The 19738-nt window shown below is 45.0% G+C and overlaps 1 protein-coding gene across 1 annotated transcript in view; it reads right to left on the bottom strand.

The window, feature by feature from the left end:
* Nucleotides 1–14120, bottom strand: part of LOC115096037 (phosphatidylinositide phosphatase SAC2-like) — a 127514-nt gene extending 113394 nt beyond the window's left edge. Inside the window, exons 1-3 of the mRNA XM_029610524.1 lie at nt 13956–14120; nt 13088–13144; nt 4851–5049 (exon numbers count right to left, since the gene is read on the bottom strand). Of these exons, the coding sequence (XP_029466384.1) occupies nt 4851–5049; nt 13088–13144; nt 13956–14063 (364 nt within the window). The 5' untranslated portion in view covers nt 14064–14120. The remainder of the gene's footprint in view (nt 1–4850; nt 5050–13087; nt 13145–13955) is intronic.
* Between the last annotated feature and the right edge of the window lie 5618 nt (nt 14121–19738).

Here is a 19738-nt window from a genome sequence, read left to right as displayed (position 1 = left end):
TCAATAGGAGAAGGAGGTGAAGGTAAATCATCGTTGTCTGTGGAGGTATCATCACCCCAAGTGTCATAAGGATCAGAAGGCTGACCTGTAGGACGAGAGGGTGGTTGGATACCCGAAGGGCCCGGCTGAGGCTCCGAGAAAATCGGAGGAATCGCCGAGGGCAACGCGGACACCTTGGGAGGCATCGGTGCTGGCATCGAAGGCATCGATGGCGCCGATGTGCACAACGCCCCCGATGAGTGAATCAGTGGTGAGGGACGGCATGGCATCGATGGCTGAGGCACTACCCCCGAAGGAGGAATGTGGAACGGTGTTTTTCCTCCCGATGAAGCAGTCAACGGGGAGCGCACCAGAGCCATCGGAGACCCGGGAATCACCGGTGGAAGGGCAGTCATGAGCGCCTCCATCCGGGATAGCAGCGGTGCTAGCGCTGCTGGAATCGGGTCGGTGACCGGTTCCACTCTCGGTGCCGGTGTCTGTGCTGGAGGGACCTGGAGTCGTTGCATTGCTTTGTCGATGGCCTCCTGGACCAGCCGGTCCAGTTCTTCCCGGAGACCTGGGGCAATCAGCTCCGGCTCCGTGACGGAAAGGGAGGCTGAGGCACAGTCGGAGGGACCACCTTTACAGGCGGAATCGCGACTCCCAAACCCCGATCAGGTGAGGGTGGCCTCGATGTCCCGGTCGCAGGAGTGGTCGGTGCCGCTCCTGGACGGGGCTTCTTCAACGGTGGCTCGGACGGTGGCGAGGTCGATGATTTCGCTCCCTCGACGGTCCGAGACCTACGATGCCGATGGTGATGCTTCTCCCTACGATCCCCTCGATCTTGAGGGGGAGATACGGGAGTCGATGGCCGTGAAGACGTCGATGGCGGGCGGTCACCGGATGGTTGTCGATGGCGGGCGGTCACCGGATGGTTGTCGATGGTGCGACTTCGACGGTGCCGGTTCCGAGGACGTCGATGCGATGGACGGCGTCGGGGTGTGAGCATGGAAGAGGAGTCCCATCTTCTCCATTCTGGCTTTGCGACCCTTAGCTGTCATGAGGGCACACTTGGTGCAAGTTAAGACATCATGCTCAAGGCCTAAACACAAAACACAGACTCCATGAGGGTTTGTGATAGACATGGTGCGAGTACAGTCCGGGCACCGACGAAACCCCGACGCCATGGCCATGGAAAAATCGAGCCGCGGTACGGTCGGCCAGTAGGCCGTGAGGGCCAAACTCGACGGTAACCAACGAAAAACGGTGAAAAAACTTACCAGAGTACCGCGGTCGAGGAAAGTGAGAGGGGGGACCCCTGTGGGGCGAAGTATTTTTAATTAATTCCGTTAGGAAAATTCCTGTCAGGAATCAGTTCAGAGCTCCTAAACTGCGAGGCTACTGCTGCGTGGAAAAAAGAAGACTGAAGGAGGACCCCTGCTGGCTGCAGGGTTAGTGCCATGCTGGGTATGCCCAGTAGGGGCCAGTCAAAGTTCTGGAAACTTTGACAGAAGTTTTCCGTGATTGGGCTCCATCCTGATGTCACCCATATGTGAGGACTACCATCCTGCTTGTCCTGTGAGAACTAGGTTACCTAAGCAAAACGGGCAACCCATATCAGCTTTCAGTCATTTAGGTATGCCCCATCAACCAACGCTCAGTCAGTGCAAAAAGGGCATCCGCCCCAGTACCCCATGTGACAGGAGGAGGAAGAAGTGCAGAGGGAGTCTGAAAGAGGAGGCAGTAATAGTAGAGGATAAACCAACAGATGCTTATTCAGAATCTTTAATTCTATCTTAACCTGTAATATATCAGCAAAAATGTCAGACACTATGAACTAAATTACATTCCAAAACCAGAGAGAGCAAGCACACCTCTGCAAGCTGGGCAAAGGAGTTTTAGCACTGGAACATTTCATTATTTCAATTTGTATCACTACCCTGCTCATCTTTAAACAGTCATAGCTGAGGTCTATAACATTTTACCCAACAAGTCAAAGGAGCCAACTTCTGAAAATGATTGGGGGAGCTCTACTCAACCCAAATTACAGCGCCCCCAGCAAAAAAGAAAAAAAAACAGAAGAAAGTGGGTTGTGACTGAGCAGCCTGTATTTAAATGTCCAGAGAGCAGCAGGTAATGTGAACCTGGGAACCAGAACAAAAGCCAGGGTCGCACTGAGAGTCCCACAATCCCAGCCCCACCACAGCCTCTTCCCTCTCCTGCCACCATCGCACTCTCTCAACCTTCCTTTACTCTCAGTCTCCCAATCCATCTCACTCTCCCCCCTTACCTCACTACTCTCAATCCTCCCCTCCTGCATGGGAATACTCAGATTATAATATTTGGAGGAGGGCTTTAATTCCTCTCTTCCAGCTCCACTCCCTACATCCCCTTAGAATGCGCTCTATCCCCTCCCTGCACTTCTCATCAGGCTCCTTCTCACCCCTCCTTAGCCAGCTTCTCTCCTCTACAGGCTTGGCTCATCCATCCCCTCACCAGCAGGCGCCACTCACCTTTCAGTTTGTGACTCCCCTCCTCACTTTCCTGCTCTGCACTCCTGAGCCCGGGCACTATTTATTTCTGGAATTATCCCGGCCTCCTCCCGGCACTCACACATTCCAGTCCAGACCCAGCCCCTATGCCTGCAGAGTCCACATAATGCAATCCATTACCTGCATGTCCTGAGCCCTGGCAGCTCAGCAGTTAATACTCCCCAGCTCAGGGCCACAGCTACAGGTGGTGCTTCCGGCCCTCGATTTGGAAAACCCTGGAGAAAACTGCTGTCTCTTGTGGGATATACCAGGGCCCATGTTTTATTTACTTCTGTAGCAAAGGGACCAAGGCTCATCTCAGCTCAAGCCCTGACCACAGCCCCCTCTCAATACTGGAGCTGCCAATTGTTAAAAGAATTTGAGCCTATGACATCCCTGCCACCAATTTACCCTGGTAGCTGGAATCAAGGGCGGATACCCATCTGCCCCCCCCCACTTTTGGCTCAGATCTTCACCAAATAGTTTCACTCTATCCCCTGTCTCTGCTGGCTCTTGGCCTTTTCTGTTTCCTCTTTCTTGTAAAGCTTATTCTCCAGTCTTCCTGTTATTTCTTTTCATTTTTGTTTTCCTCCATGTGTATAACTCTCTCTCTCCACAGCTCCTTTTCTTCCCTCATCTCCTCCTGCTCTCACCCCTTCTTCCACTTCCATCTCTCTCCACGCCTCATCTTGTCTTTTCCCTCCACCATAAACCCTTCTCTTGGTTCACCTCTGCTATCAGTCCCCCACCCAATCCATACAACTCCTTTGCCAGGACTCTCCACCTCTCTTCCTTTTAAAGTTGCCTTCACCTCACCACTCACCCCTGCTCCTCTTCTTATCACAGCCCAAGTCCTCTCTCCTAGCTTGTATCCCCCTTTCCCTTCTTCTCAGCCCATGTCCCCTATCTGTCAGCCTTCTCTGCTACTCTCCCAGCCCCTCACACCCTGTGTCTACTCCTCTCCCAGTCCCTCTTGACTCCTCTCAGCCAGAATTCCTTCTTTCAGTTCCTCTCCATTGCAGGCTCCCCTTTACAACCACCTCCCAGCAGTTCCTTCAGCCCCTCTTCACCCTGCTTATACATCTAGCCCTTCTATCAGCACTGCACCTCAGGAAGCCTGCCTGTCCCGCCCCCCACCACCTTCCCCGAAGGCCATTGGTCACACATTCCACAGCCAATGGACTGCAGGAGGCGGCGGAAACAGCAGCACTTCCTTCCCTGTAGCATGGAGCTCTCAGCTCCCAATATGCAGGCGCTCAAGCACCCACAGAACTGGTGCCTATGAGCCAAGTCACAAAGGACATGCAAAGAGAGCATCAGCATGCCACAAAAACAATACAAACAAGCCCTGAGCCAAGCTTAAGGATCCCCACCGATTCCATTCCAGGGGATGCAGCTCAGGACTGAGCCCCCAGAAGCACAAAACTCAGCCATGGGTAGCCAACACCAGCCAGCATTTCTTGCGAGGCACTGAAAATCAATTTGCCAGTCAAGGGAAATAATCACCATAACCTCTAATCACAATCCACATTTTTTAATTCTGGTTAAATCTTCTGGAGAAAACTTGAAAGGCTAGTAGAATGCAAAACGTTAAAGGGAATGCACAGCACAGCTAGGAAACATGTCAAGTATCTGAAATCATTACCAAGGGTGAAAACACACAACAATATTTTACCAGTTTTTAAAAATCTCAATTGAGAAAATTTAAAGACAGCTGTTGTGTCCTTCCTTTTCTGCTTCCTTGTTCATCATGCCAGATCTCTGCTTTGATTCTGCAACAGGTCGAAGGACAAATGTGTGGGTCTGCTCTGAAGTACTAGGCCCCTGCTAAAGTCTCCTAATCTAACTCTTCTCCGTTACTGCCCCTGCCCTCTCCCCAGGCGCACATCTAAGAGACTCTTCTGCAGGGAAGCACAGTCCCATAACGTTGAGGATATACAAATAATCAAAGCAAGCCACACAAGATGGCAGGAAGTGTAATGCTGTTAGCCCGTTTATAAACAGTGCTTACCTTCTCAAAAAGCACACAATTTTCACCAACATGCTAAAGAACTTTCTACATCTCTACCTGTCTCATAGGAGGGGAAGAGCTTGATAGTGTTCTAGGATTTATGGGCTGCACTCCCAGCTCTCCCATGAAATATGCGCAGTCTTTGTTAAGGCTTCTCATCTTCCTGTGCTTCTATCTATGCATCTGGGTGATAACGACAAGAAGTGATTATAATAAAACTGTGATTCCTTCTGCTACTGGAAATGTGTTGATGTGTGCAAACGTTGACACCATTTGCCAAGACACCCATTTAAGCTTCCTGATACCATTTTGTTACCATTTTTACTTGCCTGCCCTATGCCGGCTCCTGCGTGAAATAATCGCCACTAGAAAACGAGGGTGAACATCATCCACACATGTGGGTTCCTGTGGTGGGGTCTCTGGACTGCTTTTCTCATCATCTGATGACTCATTATAATTAACCACAAGCTCTTCAATCTGTACAAATCCTTGGATCATTGGAAGGATCCAAGAATCCACTTGAGCGTCCTAAAGAAAAACAGTTCACATGAATAATTAGAAGTTAATGATCAAAAATGGAGGGTAGACGTTTCTAGGAAAAGTATTTAATCATTTATTTATTTTGAAACTTTTATATACCGGTATTTGTGGGGATATCATACCGGTTCACATAATAACTGCAAGCTTGGAAAGTACATTTCAACAGGGAGAGTAACTGGGCGCGGGGGTAACCAATAGGCAGTATGAAGGATAGAAAAACAAGTAAGTCATAACCAGAGAAATAACAATTAACAATTTACAATTTACATTGAATATCTCCTTAATATAATATAATCATAACTACTGGTGCACCAACTCTAGGTAATAATCTGATATACTTGTTGCCTAAAGAGTATTCAGTTTTTATTCTTTGGAAGAGAACATTTTTACCAGCTGAGCAGGGCGTATCATCTGAAAAGCTCAGTGTCTTTATGTCACGTGTGTATTGGAGATATCATGCAAATCTGACCTGATAAATTCTCCTCTAAATGTAGCTGGCATTATAGCCTGTGCTTGTGTGTGATATGTGTGCATGAGTTTGAGACCAACATGGAGACTGTGACTGACCCAGAATCCTCTGCTGCCTTGGCCTGCTTGCAGTTCTGGCCATGAAAATGTTAAATGCCCTATTGACCCTAATATGGAGGAATTCCAGGAGATGTTTGGACAGCAGCTAGAACTGTCCAAAACTTGTGATGGTCACAATGAGCAGAGGGAAAAGGTCAGAACCTCAGGCTAATATTCCAACACGCTGACCTCACCCCTGGACATACAAGCGTCTCTGAGTCCTGGAGCGCCCGAGACGCCCTCTCCTCCGACTCGCAGCAACATCCAAGACCTGGGCTGGTCAGCCCACCAGCCGCTGCCAGAGAAGGGCGCTGCAACAGAGGCGGGGAGAGGAATGTTTGCTGCGAGTGTAATTGAGGACAGCACTGCGGCAACGGAGGAACAACAGAGCCTGGAAGGCAGAAGGGAGAGATGGGCCGATGGAAAATCAAGTGCTGCCGGTTTCAATCTGACGGGGGATGGGGACTCGACCAATGAAATTGAACAAATTTCAGAAGTTTGTCGAGGAGCTAAGGTAGGCACAAGCCACACTCAAAAATTGGTTAAACCAGCTGTAATAACCCTAGAGACGGTTTGGAGTGCTTTGGAAACTTTAGAAAAAGCAATTACTTCATTAACACAAGCGCTGACGAATAATCAGGAAAGTATTGAAAAGACTGAGCCTGTGGTAGCACGGCATGAAGTTAAATTTCAAGAACTGGACTCTAAACTTGAAGCGATGCAAGAGGTACAATTAAATCTTGTGAAATCAGACTTGGATAATTTCAGAAAGCTAGAAAATATGCAAAGGAAATTGAACCTGAGGGTTTTAAATTTCCCACAAGTGAGGATGATCTCATTGAGAGACCAATTTAAGAAATATTTGATAGAAACCCTCCAAGTTTCTTCTGAAGCGATTCCCCCAATGGCAAATATTTACCAGATAAACAAATCAGGTCTGGATAACCCACCTTTAAATGTTGGCAGTAATTTAACAGCTTTTCTTGAGACATCAATGGAGGAACAAGTTGAGTCACGTGGAACAGTTTGTTTCCTTTGTTTTCTTGATGGACAGAGATATGATTTTAAAATTATTTCTGCGAAATAGGGAAAAACTGTTCTACGGGCAAAACATTTGGATTTTCCCGGACATTGCTTGAGATGTGCCAGGAGGCAAGATCGATGGGTGCTCAGATAACTATTACATAACCTTGCAAATGCGTATTAAGTTTGAATAATATCCGCTATATTTTTTTATGAACCTGACCATATATGTACATTCACAAATAGCCACAAGAATGTGGGGAGTGTGACCTAAGTCTCGAGCTTAGATAGAATCTCTGTTTAGATACTAATATTGGGGCATAAAGTGCCGTGGGATCATTTAATAGCGAAGGACAAGTAAGTTCCAGAAAGTGTCCTGCTTAAACACCAGCTTGGGTGTGGCTACCTCAGAGGTTGGGGGTAGCTAATTCTGACAACCAGCAGGAATCATACAGATTCAGTGTGCACAGCCAGGAGCCAGCGCAGATAAGGTACAACTGTTTTATTATTTATTATTACATCTGTGTATAATATATTGCTCTGTGCTTTCATTTCCTTATCTCTTTCTCTTCTAGTTACAGATATTGTATATTAATTTGTTTGCTTTCTTACTATTGGTTTGTTTTAAGATTCCAGAGACAACAAAAAACACCAAAAAAAAAATAAAAACAACCATTCCAGCATTTTAATTAGTATCCTTCTCTTATTGTAGTTAGCTGTCACTATTAATCTCTGTTTAGATACTAATATTGGGGCATAAAGTGCTGTGGGATAATTTAATAATGAAGGACAAGTAAGTTCCAGAAAGTGTCCTGCTTAAACCAGCTTGACCAAGGTTTAACTGTTTAACTCCCTCCTACCCTACCCCTCTGCCCACCCACCCCTAGCTTTGTTTTTCTGATATAGTCTGCCTAAAGTCATAATTGGCAACAAGATAAACTAATAAATTGGTATTTCCTTAGCTGTTAACCAAATAAATTACCAAAATGAGGGACTATCCAATGTAGCTAATGTGGAGCCTTTATTCTGAGGGAAATCATCTGGAAACTTAGGGCTTGCCCCATTAAAGAAAGTCTCACCCACTTTACATTATTCAGGAATTAATTTCCCATTACCACAGAAAAACCAAAAGTGGGCTCAGGTAGGATAACATCTGTGACCCACAGGCACCCGTTCTTGACAGCTGTGCAGCCCAGAAATCTACCCCCCACTCCCCACTCACACAGGGCATTAAAGAACTAAAAAAAAAAAAAACAGGATTACAGTGGGCTCTGGTAGAATTGGACCTGTGATGCAGAGACACACACTGTATCAAGTGCAACAAGTACAAAAAGCCTTCTCTGTATTAAATACTGAAGAAGTTCTTGAGAAAAGATTGAAGTGTTATCTGAGAAGAGAGAAGAAACCCAATGCATACAGAAATTCCAGATCAGTAACCAAAGGAAAAAGCTCATTGCGCTGGTTGACTGTCAGAGGCACTAATCTTTTCCTTTGCACAATTGCAAAGGGAAAGGGTAAAGTAAATAAAACAACTAAAGTCACAAAAGGAGTCCAGGAAAAGCAGTAACCTGAACGAGAAAAGCTGGAAAGCTATGAGCACAAATGCTCGTAGTTTGGGCAATAAAATCCCAGATCTGCAAGCCCTAATGGTGGAGGCGGACTTGGACGTTGTTGCTGTCACAGAAACGTGGTTCACGGAATCTCATGTTTGGGTTACTGCAATACCGGGCTATAACTTGTTAAGGAAAGACAGAGAGGACAGGAAAGGGGGAGGAGTGGCTCTTTATGTCAGAAACAATATCCAAGCATCTGAGCTGCAAGGAAGATGGGGCAATAAAGAAGCACTATGGGCCAACCTAAAAAAAGATGATGGGGCATCCATTTATATTGGAGTGGTTTACAGGCCTCCAAACCAAAAGGAAAAGCTGGACAGAGATCTGGTTGAAGACATACAAAAGATGGGAAAGAAGGGAGAAGTTGTGATCGTTGGAGACTTTAATCTGCTGGATGTAGGCTGGAGAATCCCTTCTGCTAGATATAACAATAGTAGAGAAATAGTGGATGCCCATCAAGGGGCTTTGTTCAAACAAATGGTAATGGAACCCACGAGAGAGGGAGCTATACACAACCTAGTGCTCACTAATGGAGATAATGTCTCTGATGTCCAGGTGGGCGCCCACCTCAGCACCAGTGATCAAACGGTATGGTTTCATATCACACAAAGGATATGTAGAAGAAGCATGAAGACCCAAGTTTTGCAGTTCAAAAACATGGACTTTGATGAAATGGGGAAGTACCTGGAAGAAGAACTAAAAGGCTGGGAGAACAAGAGAGATGTGGATCAACAGTGGACCAAACTAAAAGCAATTATCAAGGCAACTAATCTATATGTTAGAAAAGTAAAGAAAAGCAAAAGAAAAATGAAACCTATCTGGTTCTCAAAGGTGGTGGCTGACAAAATAAAGGCTAAAAGAACAGCGTTCAAGAAATATAAAGAATCCCAAAGGGAGGAACACAAAGAAGAATATCTGGTAGAACTGAGGGAGACAAATAAAGTAATCAAGACGGCAAAAAGTCAAGCAGAAGAAAGGATTGCCAAAGAGGTAAAGAGGTGACAAAACATTTTTCAGGTACATCAGAGAAAGGAGAAAAGTTCAAAGTGGTATAGTGAAATTGAAAGGTGAAAAAGATCAATGTGTAGAGAGACGAAGAAATGGCAGAATATTAAATGAATACTTCAGTTCGGTGGTCACTAAAGAGGACCCAGGAGAAGGACCATTGCTAGTTAACAAGAAACTGGAAGGGAGTGGAATAGATGTAACTCTGTTTACAGTGGAGAATGTGTGGGTAGAGCTGGGAAAACTGAAAGTGGACAAAGCCATGGGGCCTGATGAGGTTCATTCCAGGACACTGAGGGAGCTCAGAGATGTGCTGGCGGGTCCGCTGCGTGACCTGTTCAACAGATCACTAGAAACGGGAGTAGTGCCAAGTGATTGGAGAAGAGTGGTGGTAGCCCCACTTCAAAAGAGTGGGAGCAGAGAGGAGGCTAGAAACTACAGGCCGGTTACATCACCTCGGTGGTGGGAAAAGTGATGGAGTCACTGCTGAAAGAAAGAATAGTGAACTATCTACAGTCTGAAGAATTGCATGGATTACCAGGGGAAGATCCTGTCAGACAAATCTGATTGACTTTTTCAACTGGGTGACTAGGAATTGGATCAAGGAAGAGCGCTCAATGTCATCTACTTGGATTTCAGCAAGGCTTTTGCTACGGTCCCGCACAGAACGCTGTTGAATAAAATGAGAAGCTTAGGAGTGAGTGCTGAGGTGGTGGCCTGGACTGCAAACTGGTTGACGGAGAGAAGACAATGTGTGATGGTAAATGGAAATTACTCTGAAGAGAGAGCGGTGTTAAGCGGAGTGCCGCAAGGATCGTGTTGGGACCGGTCCTGTTCAATATCTATCAGGTCGATCCAGTAAGGCCGCGGTAGAAACAGTGCGGTAGTGTCAGGTAGTGTCAGGCGCACCCTTCCTCCCCGCACGCACAGTTCTCTTCACTAACTCCCCGATACTCTCCTCTAATCGCATGCAAATGCATGCCGCGGCTTTAAAGCGGTAGGGAAGGGTTATGCCCGAGTAACCCATTTTACTGTATAGGCGCTTAATACAGCGCCTATACATTAACCTGGGTGCGCTGGTACCTGTCATTTCAAATGACATTTGAAATGACAGGCACCAGGAAGTGTAAAAATCAAAATTTTTAAATACCTGTCGGAGGGCCGCGTGGGTCCAGGCGGCCGGCGGGATCCGGGGGGCCGGTGGTCGAGTGTTAAATCTAGGCCGCGGGTGGGTGGGCGCGCGTTAGTTTCAGACGGCCGCGTGGGTACAGGTGGCCGGCGGCGGGAGCCGGGTGGTCGCGTGTTAAATCTAGGCCGCGGGCGGGTGGGCGCCTGTTCCAGGCAGCGGCGGCGGGGGGACACGCGTTAGTTCGAGACGGCCGGCGGGTGGTCGCGTGTTAAATCTAGGCCGGGTCCGCACAGGCGCGCATTCATTCATCCAGGCGGAGGAGCCGGTGGCGAAAGCAGCCGGCTCCTCCGCCTGGATGAATGAATTCATTCACTGCCGGTGGGGGCTGCCTCTCCGGCAGCCCCCACCGGCAGTGAATGAATGAATGTGCGCCTGTGCGACCCCTGCGATTCGGCGCTCAAGGCAGTCACATGCCGTGACGTCACGCCGTGAGCGCCGAATCGCAGGGGTCACACAGGCGCGCATTCATTCACTGCCGGTGGGGGCTGCCTCCGGCAGCCCCCACCGGCAGTGAATAAATGCGCGCCTGTGCGGACCCGGCCTAGATTTAACACGCGACCACCCGCCGCCCGCCGGCCGTCTCGAACTAACGCGTGTCCCCCCGCCGCCGCTGCCTGGAACAGGCGCCCACCGCCCGCGGCCTAGATTTAACACGCGACCACCCGGCTCCCGCCGCCGCCGGCCGCCTGGAACCACGCGGCCCTGCGACAGGTATTTAAAAATTTTTATTTTTTCTTCTGACAGGTTTTATGTGTCCCACATCATTACATTTTCTCGATCATCTCTGTATCGCTTTTTTTTTAAATTGTGTTTTATTGTTTTTGAGTATCTTAAGCGGTGTCGATGGATTTGTTACTAGACTCACAGTCCTAACTCCTACTAGGGGGAGGCGGTAAACTAACACGTTATGGCCGCGGCAAAACAGTGCGTTACTAATGAGAGAACCTGAGTGCCCGTTACGGTATCGGAGGGGAATAGCTAATTCCTTCATTATACAGCTAATTCGTTCATTTACATGCCGGGTGCGGGAAGGGTTACGCGTCTGTTTTAAGAAGCGCTACGGACGCGCAAAACTGGAGACTGTATCGCTGGTTTGCCTTACGCGTCCGAATTGTGCGCAGCGAGCTCGTTACAGACGAGAAATCTTCAACTGAACTTTACTGGATCGACCTGTATGTGAGCAACATAGCGGATGAGTTAGAAGGTAAGGTTTGTCTGTTTGCGGATGACACTAAGATCTGCAATAGAGTGGACACGCCAGAAGGAGTGGAGAGAAAGAGAAGGGATTTAAGGAAGCTGGAAGAGTGGTCGAAGATATGGCAGCTGAGATTCAATGTCAAGAAGTGCAAAGTCATGCATATGGGGTGTGGAATTCCGAAAGAGCTGTATTCGATGGAGGGTGAAGGGCTGATGTGCACGGAGCAGGAGAGAGACCTTGGGGTGATAGTGTCTAACGATCTGAAGTTGTCGAAACAATGTGACAAGGCGATAGCTAAAGCCAGAAGAATGCTGGGCTGCACAGAGAGAGGAATATCGAGTAAGAAAAGGGAAGTGATTATCCCCTTGTACAGGTCCTTGGTGAGGCCTCACCTGGAGTACTGTGCTCAGTTCTGGAGACCATATCTCTGAAGGGACAGAGACAGGATGGAGGCGGTCCAGAGAAGGGCGACCAAAAAGATGGATGGTCTTCTTCAAATGACTTAGGAGGAGAGATTGAAGAATCTAAAATATGTACACCCTGGAGGAAAGGAGCAGGGGACATATGATACAGACTTTCAGATACTTGAAAGGTTTTAATGATCCAAAGTTAACAAACCTTTTCCGTCGGAAAAAAATCAGCAGAACCAGGGGTGCGCAATCGCCCCTAGTGCCTCCTCGACAGCATGAGCCCTAATTTAAATATTGCATCGTGCCCCCAGGAGAGGTGCCTGGGGGCACGTTAGGAAAGCGGGCGCTGAACAGAGCACCTGCTTTCAGCTCAACTTTTTTTTTGCATCAGCCCTGTATGAGGGTAGAAGTACAGGCACAGAGCCTCAATGAACAAACTCACTGTAGGGGAAAGGCCCCCACAACTATGGGCATTTGTTTACATTTTTAAAAGTATGCATGTAGTTTTTGCCACAGAAAGTATCTGCACTAATTATTTTCATTTAAAACTATTGATATCTTAGCTTCCTGCCATAAAATCATTCAGCAGATATAAATGTGTGCACAAACTTTTCCTGAGGTAATTTTTAGAGTGAAAATATGGACACGCTTTTAACTTTAAAAATCAGCTCAGACTCACTGGGTAAAAAGTACCCACAGACTTTGCACTTATGTAGTCTTAAAATTATCCAAGGATTTAAATCTTCTTGGAGAAAGGGAATAACTTTCTTTTCTTTTATCTGTGGCATATAACTGGCTAAAATTCAGCAAGGTGCTTTGTCTTCCCTATGAATTATAAAAAATTGCCCAAACATAGATAAGTATAAGTTTTTCCTTAATCCATCACCCAAACCAGAAACTTACATCTCAGAACACCCTTTGCACATCACCCAGATCCTACTTAGTGCAGTTGCAGGGTTCAGGGGAAGGACTAAAAACAGAAATCATTTGCAGAAAGGAACCCAAGAGCACCAGGACTCACATTTAAACTGATGACATCTTGAATCATGTGCTTGTTCCAAAAGAATCTGTCATCCACCTGTGTAGAAAGCACACACGCGTGTTTTAAATTTTTACCTCCAGAGCGTACAGTGCATAAGTATGTGAACCTCACTGGTTATGATCTGCTGATCTGGAGCACAGGATAGCCATTTCATGCATTTATCTTCATATTCCACTGCAATCTTTCTCCAGCACCTATTCACAGTCACACCTAACATAAATCCAGCTACATGTCTTGGGAATTTGTCATTGAAAAATCAAGGCTAAAGTTCCTGGAATGTTATATTTCAAGCTATAGCTACAGATGCACTGTAACCAGTTTAATTAATGTGAAGGTGGCAAATGCCCACCAAGGGGTCAACACCATGGAGGATAAAAAGAATTAGTAATCCGCATGACTAGGGTCAAAAACAATAGCTATAAACCTAAATAAGTTCCTCCCAGACTTAAAGGAGCCTACTTTCTGGAACATTCCTATGTGCGCATCCATGGATATGCATAAATCTGAAAAAGACACCCTAATCAGAGGCCTCTTGTCCCTCAGGACATGTCCTGAAAATTTGGTGAGGATAGGACACAAAGTCATTAAGAACGTACACAAAATTACACACATAATGATCCCTTAGGAAAGTAGGTTAAAAAAAAAACTGTCTTAAGTATTTAATATCACCACCCTATGAAAAGTGAATACAATGTCATGGAAGGGACAGATAAATACCATATATGTTATTCTCTCTGTGTGTGTTATTTACACTTCTATCTGGCTTTATAGTTTTGTATACTATGAAAGCTAATAAAATGGTATGACATTGAATCTGAGTGCTGTCAAGCCTCAGCGCATCACTTACCCTCTGCCACAGTGGTACACTGTTTTTCACACTGGTGCTCTGTCTCTGGACAGAGTTAGTTAGGTCATAAGTCAAACTGTAGTAGAAGGACTCTGAATCCATGAACATTTTGAAAAGTTCTTCCAGCAACCTCCTCTCCAGCTTCTCCTTCTCTTTATTCTCTTTCACCTTAAAAAAAAAAAACAAAACCAAAATATTTCTTTAATTTGAGAAAATAAAGGTGTAGACATAAATCACATTAAAAGAATTCTCTCTAGAAGCTATTATGTTGATCAACGGCCATTCAAGTTCCAGTCCTCTGCTCAGTTCTCCCCTTAGACCTGCCCCCTGTCCTCAGTTATAATGAAGCAGCCAAGAGAACCGGAGGCCACATCCTGCTGATTTCATTTGGGTAGAGAACAAAAAAAAAATGAAGACACCCAGCAATAGCAAACTACAAGATCAGGAAAATGTTTCAAGTCTAAGAGATTCATAAAAGTAGTAATAAATCCAACGGTGTTTCCTTTAAGTAAAAACAGAAAACATTAAGCCCATCCAGCCTGCCTAGTGCTGTCATAGGTCTTCCTCCATCCCTGTGCCACTAATGTCCCTTTGGAGCAATAATTAAAACATTTATGTACCTATTTATTTAAAATTATTTTTATACTGCCTATACAAAAAATAGGTCTAAGCAGTTTACAAAGATTAAAAAATGAAAAAAATAAATTACCGGTAAAATATTAAAAACAAAGAAAAAATAAGTTACAGCATTAACAATTTTATAGAAATTAGAATATAAACATACATACTGGAAAGAAAATCAAGAATAGGAGTGTTAAAAGAATGAAGGTGAGTTTAATGATTGAAAAGTAGAGCGAGAATTGTAAGTAAATGTCCCCACCTGCCGCCCTGCAGGTTAAAGTATGGATGCATTTACAACACACACACACATATACACACACACACACACATATACACACACACACACATATACACACACACATACACACACACACACACACATACACACACACACACACACACACACACATATATATACACACACACACATATATATACACACACACACACACACATTTCTGTCTGAAATCATGGGCGGAGTTAATTCAGGGTAAGTAAATTACATACAGAGATTGTACAATCAGTCTCCATGCGTCATTTCCAGCACGCGTGTTAAGAACATAAGAACATGCCATACTGGGTCAGACCAAGGGTCCATCAAGCCCAGCATCCTGTTTCCAACAGTGGCCAATCCAGGCCATAAGAACCTGGCAAGTTCCCAAACACCAAGAAGATCCCATGCTACTGATGCAATTAATAGCAGTGGCTATTCCCTAAGTAAACTTGATTAATAGCAGGTAATGGACTTCTCCTCCAAGAACTTATCCAAACCTTTTTTAAACCCAGCTACACTAACTGCACTAACCACATCCCCTGGCAACAAATTCCAGAGTCTGTTAGTGCCTGCTCCATGCATGTGCAAACATATGTGGGAACATCATACCACAATCTACACACCAGTTACACTGTCAAAGAGAAACTCTGACCCACGGCTCTGCACTCTCCATAGGGTGTTTGATTATAAGCTTCTCGGTGTCTCTTATGCATGCTTGAATTCTGCCACTGTTTTAGTGCTTATCTCCATTCAAGTCTGCTCCAGGTGTCCACCACCCTCTCAATGAAAAAGTATCTTTTCACATTTCTTCTGAACCTCCCTCCCCCTTCCATCTTCATATGAAGACTCCTTGTCCTTGAGCTTTTCATTCTATGGGAAATGACGACTCCTGGTATTCCACTGAAGATATTTGAAGGTTACATGGCCTCGACTCCCTCAGAGAACATTTCCTGCAACTGGTGGCATGTGTTATAGCCCCCTGGCAACCATGTTACCATTTCCTTGGGGGCCAAAGGAAATAATGGTCACTGTGCCCTCTTCTGGACTCCCCATCCCCTCATGAGGAGGCGAGGATAAAGGGGACAGGGCGCTCCACTGCTGGTATGAACCTTTTTCAATGCAGCCTGACCACTTCATACTGCTGGGTAGGGAGGGCACTAGGGATTCTCAGTAATGTCAGTGATTCATCTGACCCATTCTGAAACATGGACCAAGGAGTCTAACCTGTGTACTAGTTGGGAGGGCTTCCCAAAGCTCCATGGTGCAATGAAGGTGAAAACTGGCTTATGCCAAATGAGGTGGGATCCTGCCCCATCCATCAGTGAGTGGACCATTGGCCCATCTCGCCTGTCCCTTCAGGAAGAAGGAGCATGAGTGTGCACAAGACAAGACCCGAAAGATGGTGAACGATCCCTGCGCAGGGTGAAGCCAGACGAGACTCTGGTGGAGATCCATGGTGGTCCTGATATGCAAACCAGTCATCTGATTGGGTATGGGGCAAAAGACTAATTAAAACATCTAGTATTTAGTTCCCTCTGAAGTTTCCTTCAGGATAGCTGTCACTCTGGCTGCCCAGTTTTATCTGGTAAAGCAAATGATTAGAAGTCTTAGGGTCTGAAACAATCTCAATCTTTCTCAAGCTTTAAATGGCTAAGATGCCTGGCTCACTGGCATAGAGATGGGCATGGAATGTGAATGCCTAGTGGACCACTTTTGATAAGCAGAACTGGTACTGCGGAATGAACAGAATGCCAAGTTAAGGCACTCAATGCCAATGCTCAGACCTCAGAAAAGGTGTTGGTTGATATAGATAAGTAGGAAAGGGGCCATGGTCATCAGAATCCTCTAAGTAATGTGTAACAACTCACTTGCTGAATAAACATCTCTGAAAATGAATGGCACTGGAGTATCGGGCCCAAACCTGGCCATCACCGGCCAATGAGTAGGAGGGCCACTGCAGGTACAGTTCTTGGTGGTAAAAGTAAATATACAAATGAGAACTTTGAAGGCTGAAATGGAGAAGGATTCCATGGAAGCAGCAGTTGAAAATGGGTCTGTCAATCCTAAGAGATAAGCAAGAGCCATTCAGAAGAAACAAACAAGGGCCACTGTTGCGCTCAGCTGATTCAGATCGCCAAACCCAGAGAAGCCGAAGAGGCGCTGCAAGGTATGCAGGGCAGTAATGCAAATTATCTCGGAGAAGCCGACAGAAGCCCATGGGAAAAGTCTTTTCTTTCTGAAGGGCAGGGTGCCCTGAAATGGGATCAGATGAGAAAGGGACCGGAGCCTTTGAAAGTGTTGCAGTTCGCTTTAGCTGGTCCCTGATAAACTGGGGGAGAAGGTGTAAATCTCATGCAGGGCCATACCTCTCACTGTCCCTTTGGTTCTTGTTTCACCACTGATCATATCAAGTGGGCCCACCCCCTGGCTAGTGGCATCAACATGCTCCGCCTCCTGCCTCTATTAAAGGCCTGCCTGCAGATGGCCCTTACCTAAGGGTCCACACTAGAGCACCTGCCCCCTTTGTGTGCCCAAGTGGGATAGGAAATCTTTTCAGTTTAAAACTTATTTTATTTTGTGTGAAATGATCTTCTGATGTTTTAAAGAAAATTTGGTGACTACTGTTTGTTTATTTATTTAGCCGCTTTTCTATACCGATATTAGTAGTCACATCATATTGGTTTATATCAACAAAAGATGTTGCTTAGAAGTGGAGAGAAGAATGTGTGATACTGGTGCAGTAAGTTTTTTTTTGTTTTGGGGTTTTTTTTAATTGTTTAAGCTGGGTTTTTTTATATTAAATTGGATGTCACATTTTATCATGAATTTGTAAGCTTACCTAGGAAATGAACAAATTTTGTGTTTTCTATTATAGGTCAAGGTCAGTATCAAGGCCTTAGAAGATCTGTAGGGTGGATTATTAAGGGTAGTGCTGAGTGTTGCCTAATATATCCTTCCTGTAAGAATAAGCTAAGTTTTTTGAATGAGGGCTTAACAAAAACCAAAATATATGCAGGATATATGAATGTTAGGTCAGTGAGGGATAAGGAGGATTATTGTGACCCAGGCTCTTGATATACTGTTCATCACTGAGTCACGGCATATAGTTACTGATTCAGTTTTGTTAAATCAGTTAGGCTCCCCAATATATACTTATGAGGGTCAAAGCTCAGAAGGACAAATGGGTTGGGGGGGGGGGGGGCGGAATGCTTATATATTTTTTAAAATCCTAAATACAAGATCATCATTTGAGCATAATTTAGAAATTGAGATGCTTACAGCTAAGTTTGCTGAATGGACAAGTCTGGCTTGATATATCATCCACCTGGTTTACAAAATTTCGATGTTTAACAAGAGTGTTCAAAGTTCTTACGCTTGTTGATATATATATATATATATATATATATATATATATATATACACACACACACAGACAACAACCAACAAGGACTGAATTACATAGTCTGGGTAAACAAATAAGCATGGGTGTAGCTTGATTATTGCGGCAATTACTACCCCTAACTAATTAAGCTAGATATTCACTTAGATGCAGTTCCAACACTGCTCTCTACATTAATGGTGGGGGTGGAAGGGAAATAGAACAAAAAGGTTACTAAGAGCCAAGAGTAACAGATAAGTATGAGAAAAAAAAAAGTGTGTGAAAGCTTGCTGGGCAGACTGGATGGGCTGTTTGGTCTTCTTCTGCTGTCATTTCTATGTTTCTATATGTTTCTATGGGCTGATTATTATTCAGATTTTACAGCTTGCTGAGACATTTGTTTTGTTACAATTGAGGTATGACAATTTAGTTATATGAGATTTTAAATTTACATGTGGATTGTGATAATTCCCAGCTTGCAAGGGAGTTTTGGCAGTAATGGAGGCAGTGGGACTAATTCAGTTGATGTTACCATGCATCGATTGGAGCATACACTTGACCTTTTGTTGTGTCAGAAGACACTCAAATCAGCTGATGGTTACTAGGCCATAGTAAAGAGACTACATGAATTCTTTGCTTCGGTCTTCACTGAGGAAGATGTAAGGCAGATACCATGCCACAAGTTATATTTAAAAGGTATGACTGAGAGGAACTGAAATAAATCTCAGTGAACCTAGAAGATGTAAAAGGGCAAACTGACATACTAGAGTAGCAAATCACCTGGACCAGATGGTATACATCCCAGAGTGTTGAAAGAACTGAAAAATGAAATTGCAGACCTGCTTTTGGTAATTTGTAAACTATCATTAAAATCCTCTATGATATCCGAAGACTGGAGGGTTACAAAAGTAACACCAATTTTTAAAAAGGGATCCAGGAGTGATCCAGGACTACAGACTAGTGAATCTGATGTCTGTGCCAGGCAGAATGATAGAATCTATCATAAAGAACAAAATTAGTGAACATATAGATAGGCAAAATTTAATGGGATAAAGCCAACATGGTTTTAGCCAATCTTCTACAATTTTTTGAAGGCATAATCGTGGATAAAAGTGAGCCAGTTGATATAGTGTATCTAGATTTCCGGAAATTTTTAACAGTCTCATGACTGACTTCTTGGAAATTAAAACATTATGGGATAGGGGCAGTGTCCTATTGTGAATTGGGAACTGGTTAAATGATAGAAAGCAGAGTAAGGCCATGGCTGGATTTAGGGCAAATGGCACCCTGGGCAAAAACCACCCTGCCCCAACTAATGGCACCCCCTACCCCCAAGCCACAGTGGAATGGGATTCACCATGGCCACTCTGGGCCTCATCCTCTACTTGAAAAGGCCACAACGTGTGTGGTGATCAAATTTGCTTAAGACACAAAATTATTTAAAGTTGTTAAATGACAAGAAGATTGGGAAATTGCAAGAGGACCTTGCAAAATTGGAAGACTGGGCAG

This window comes from Rhinatrema bivittatum, chromosome 7, assembly GCF_901001135.1.
Source record: "Rhinatrema bivittatum chromosome 7, aRhiBiv1.1, whole genome shotgun sequence".
NCBI lineage: Eukaryota > Metazoa > Chordata > Amphibia > Gymnophiona > Rhinatrematidae > Rhinatrema > Rhinatrema bivittatum.
This window is presented reverse-complemented; position numbering and strand designations above follow the sequence as displayed.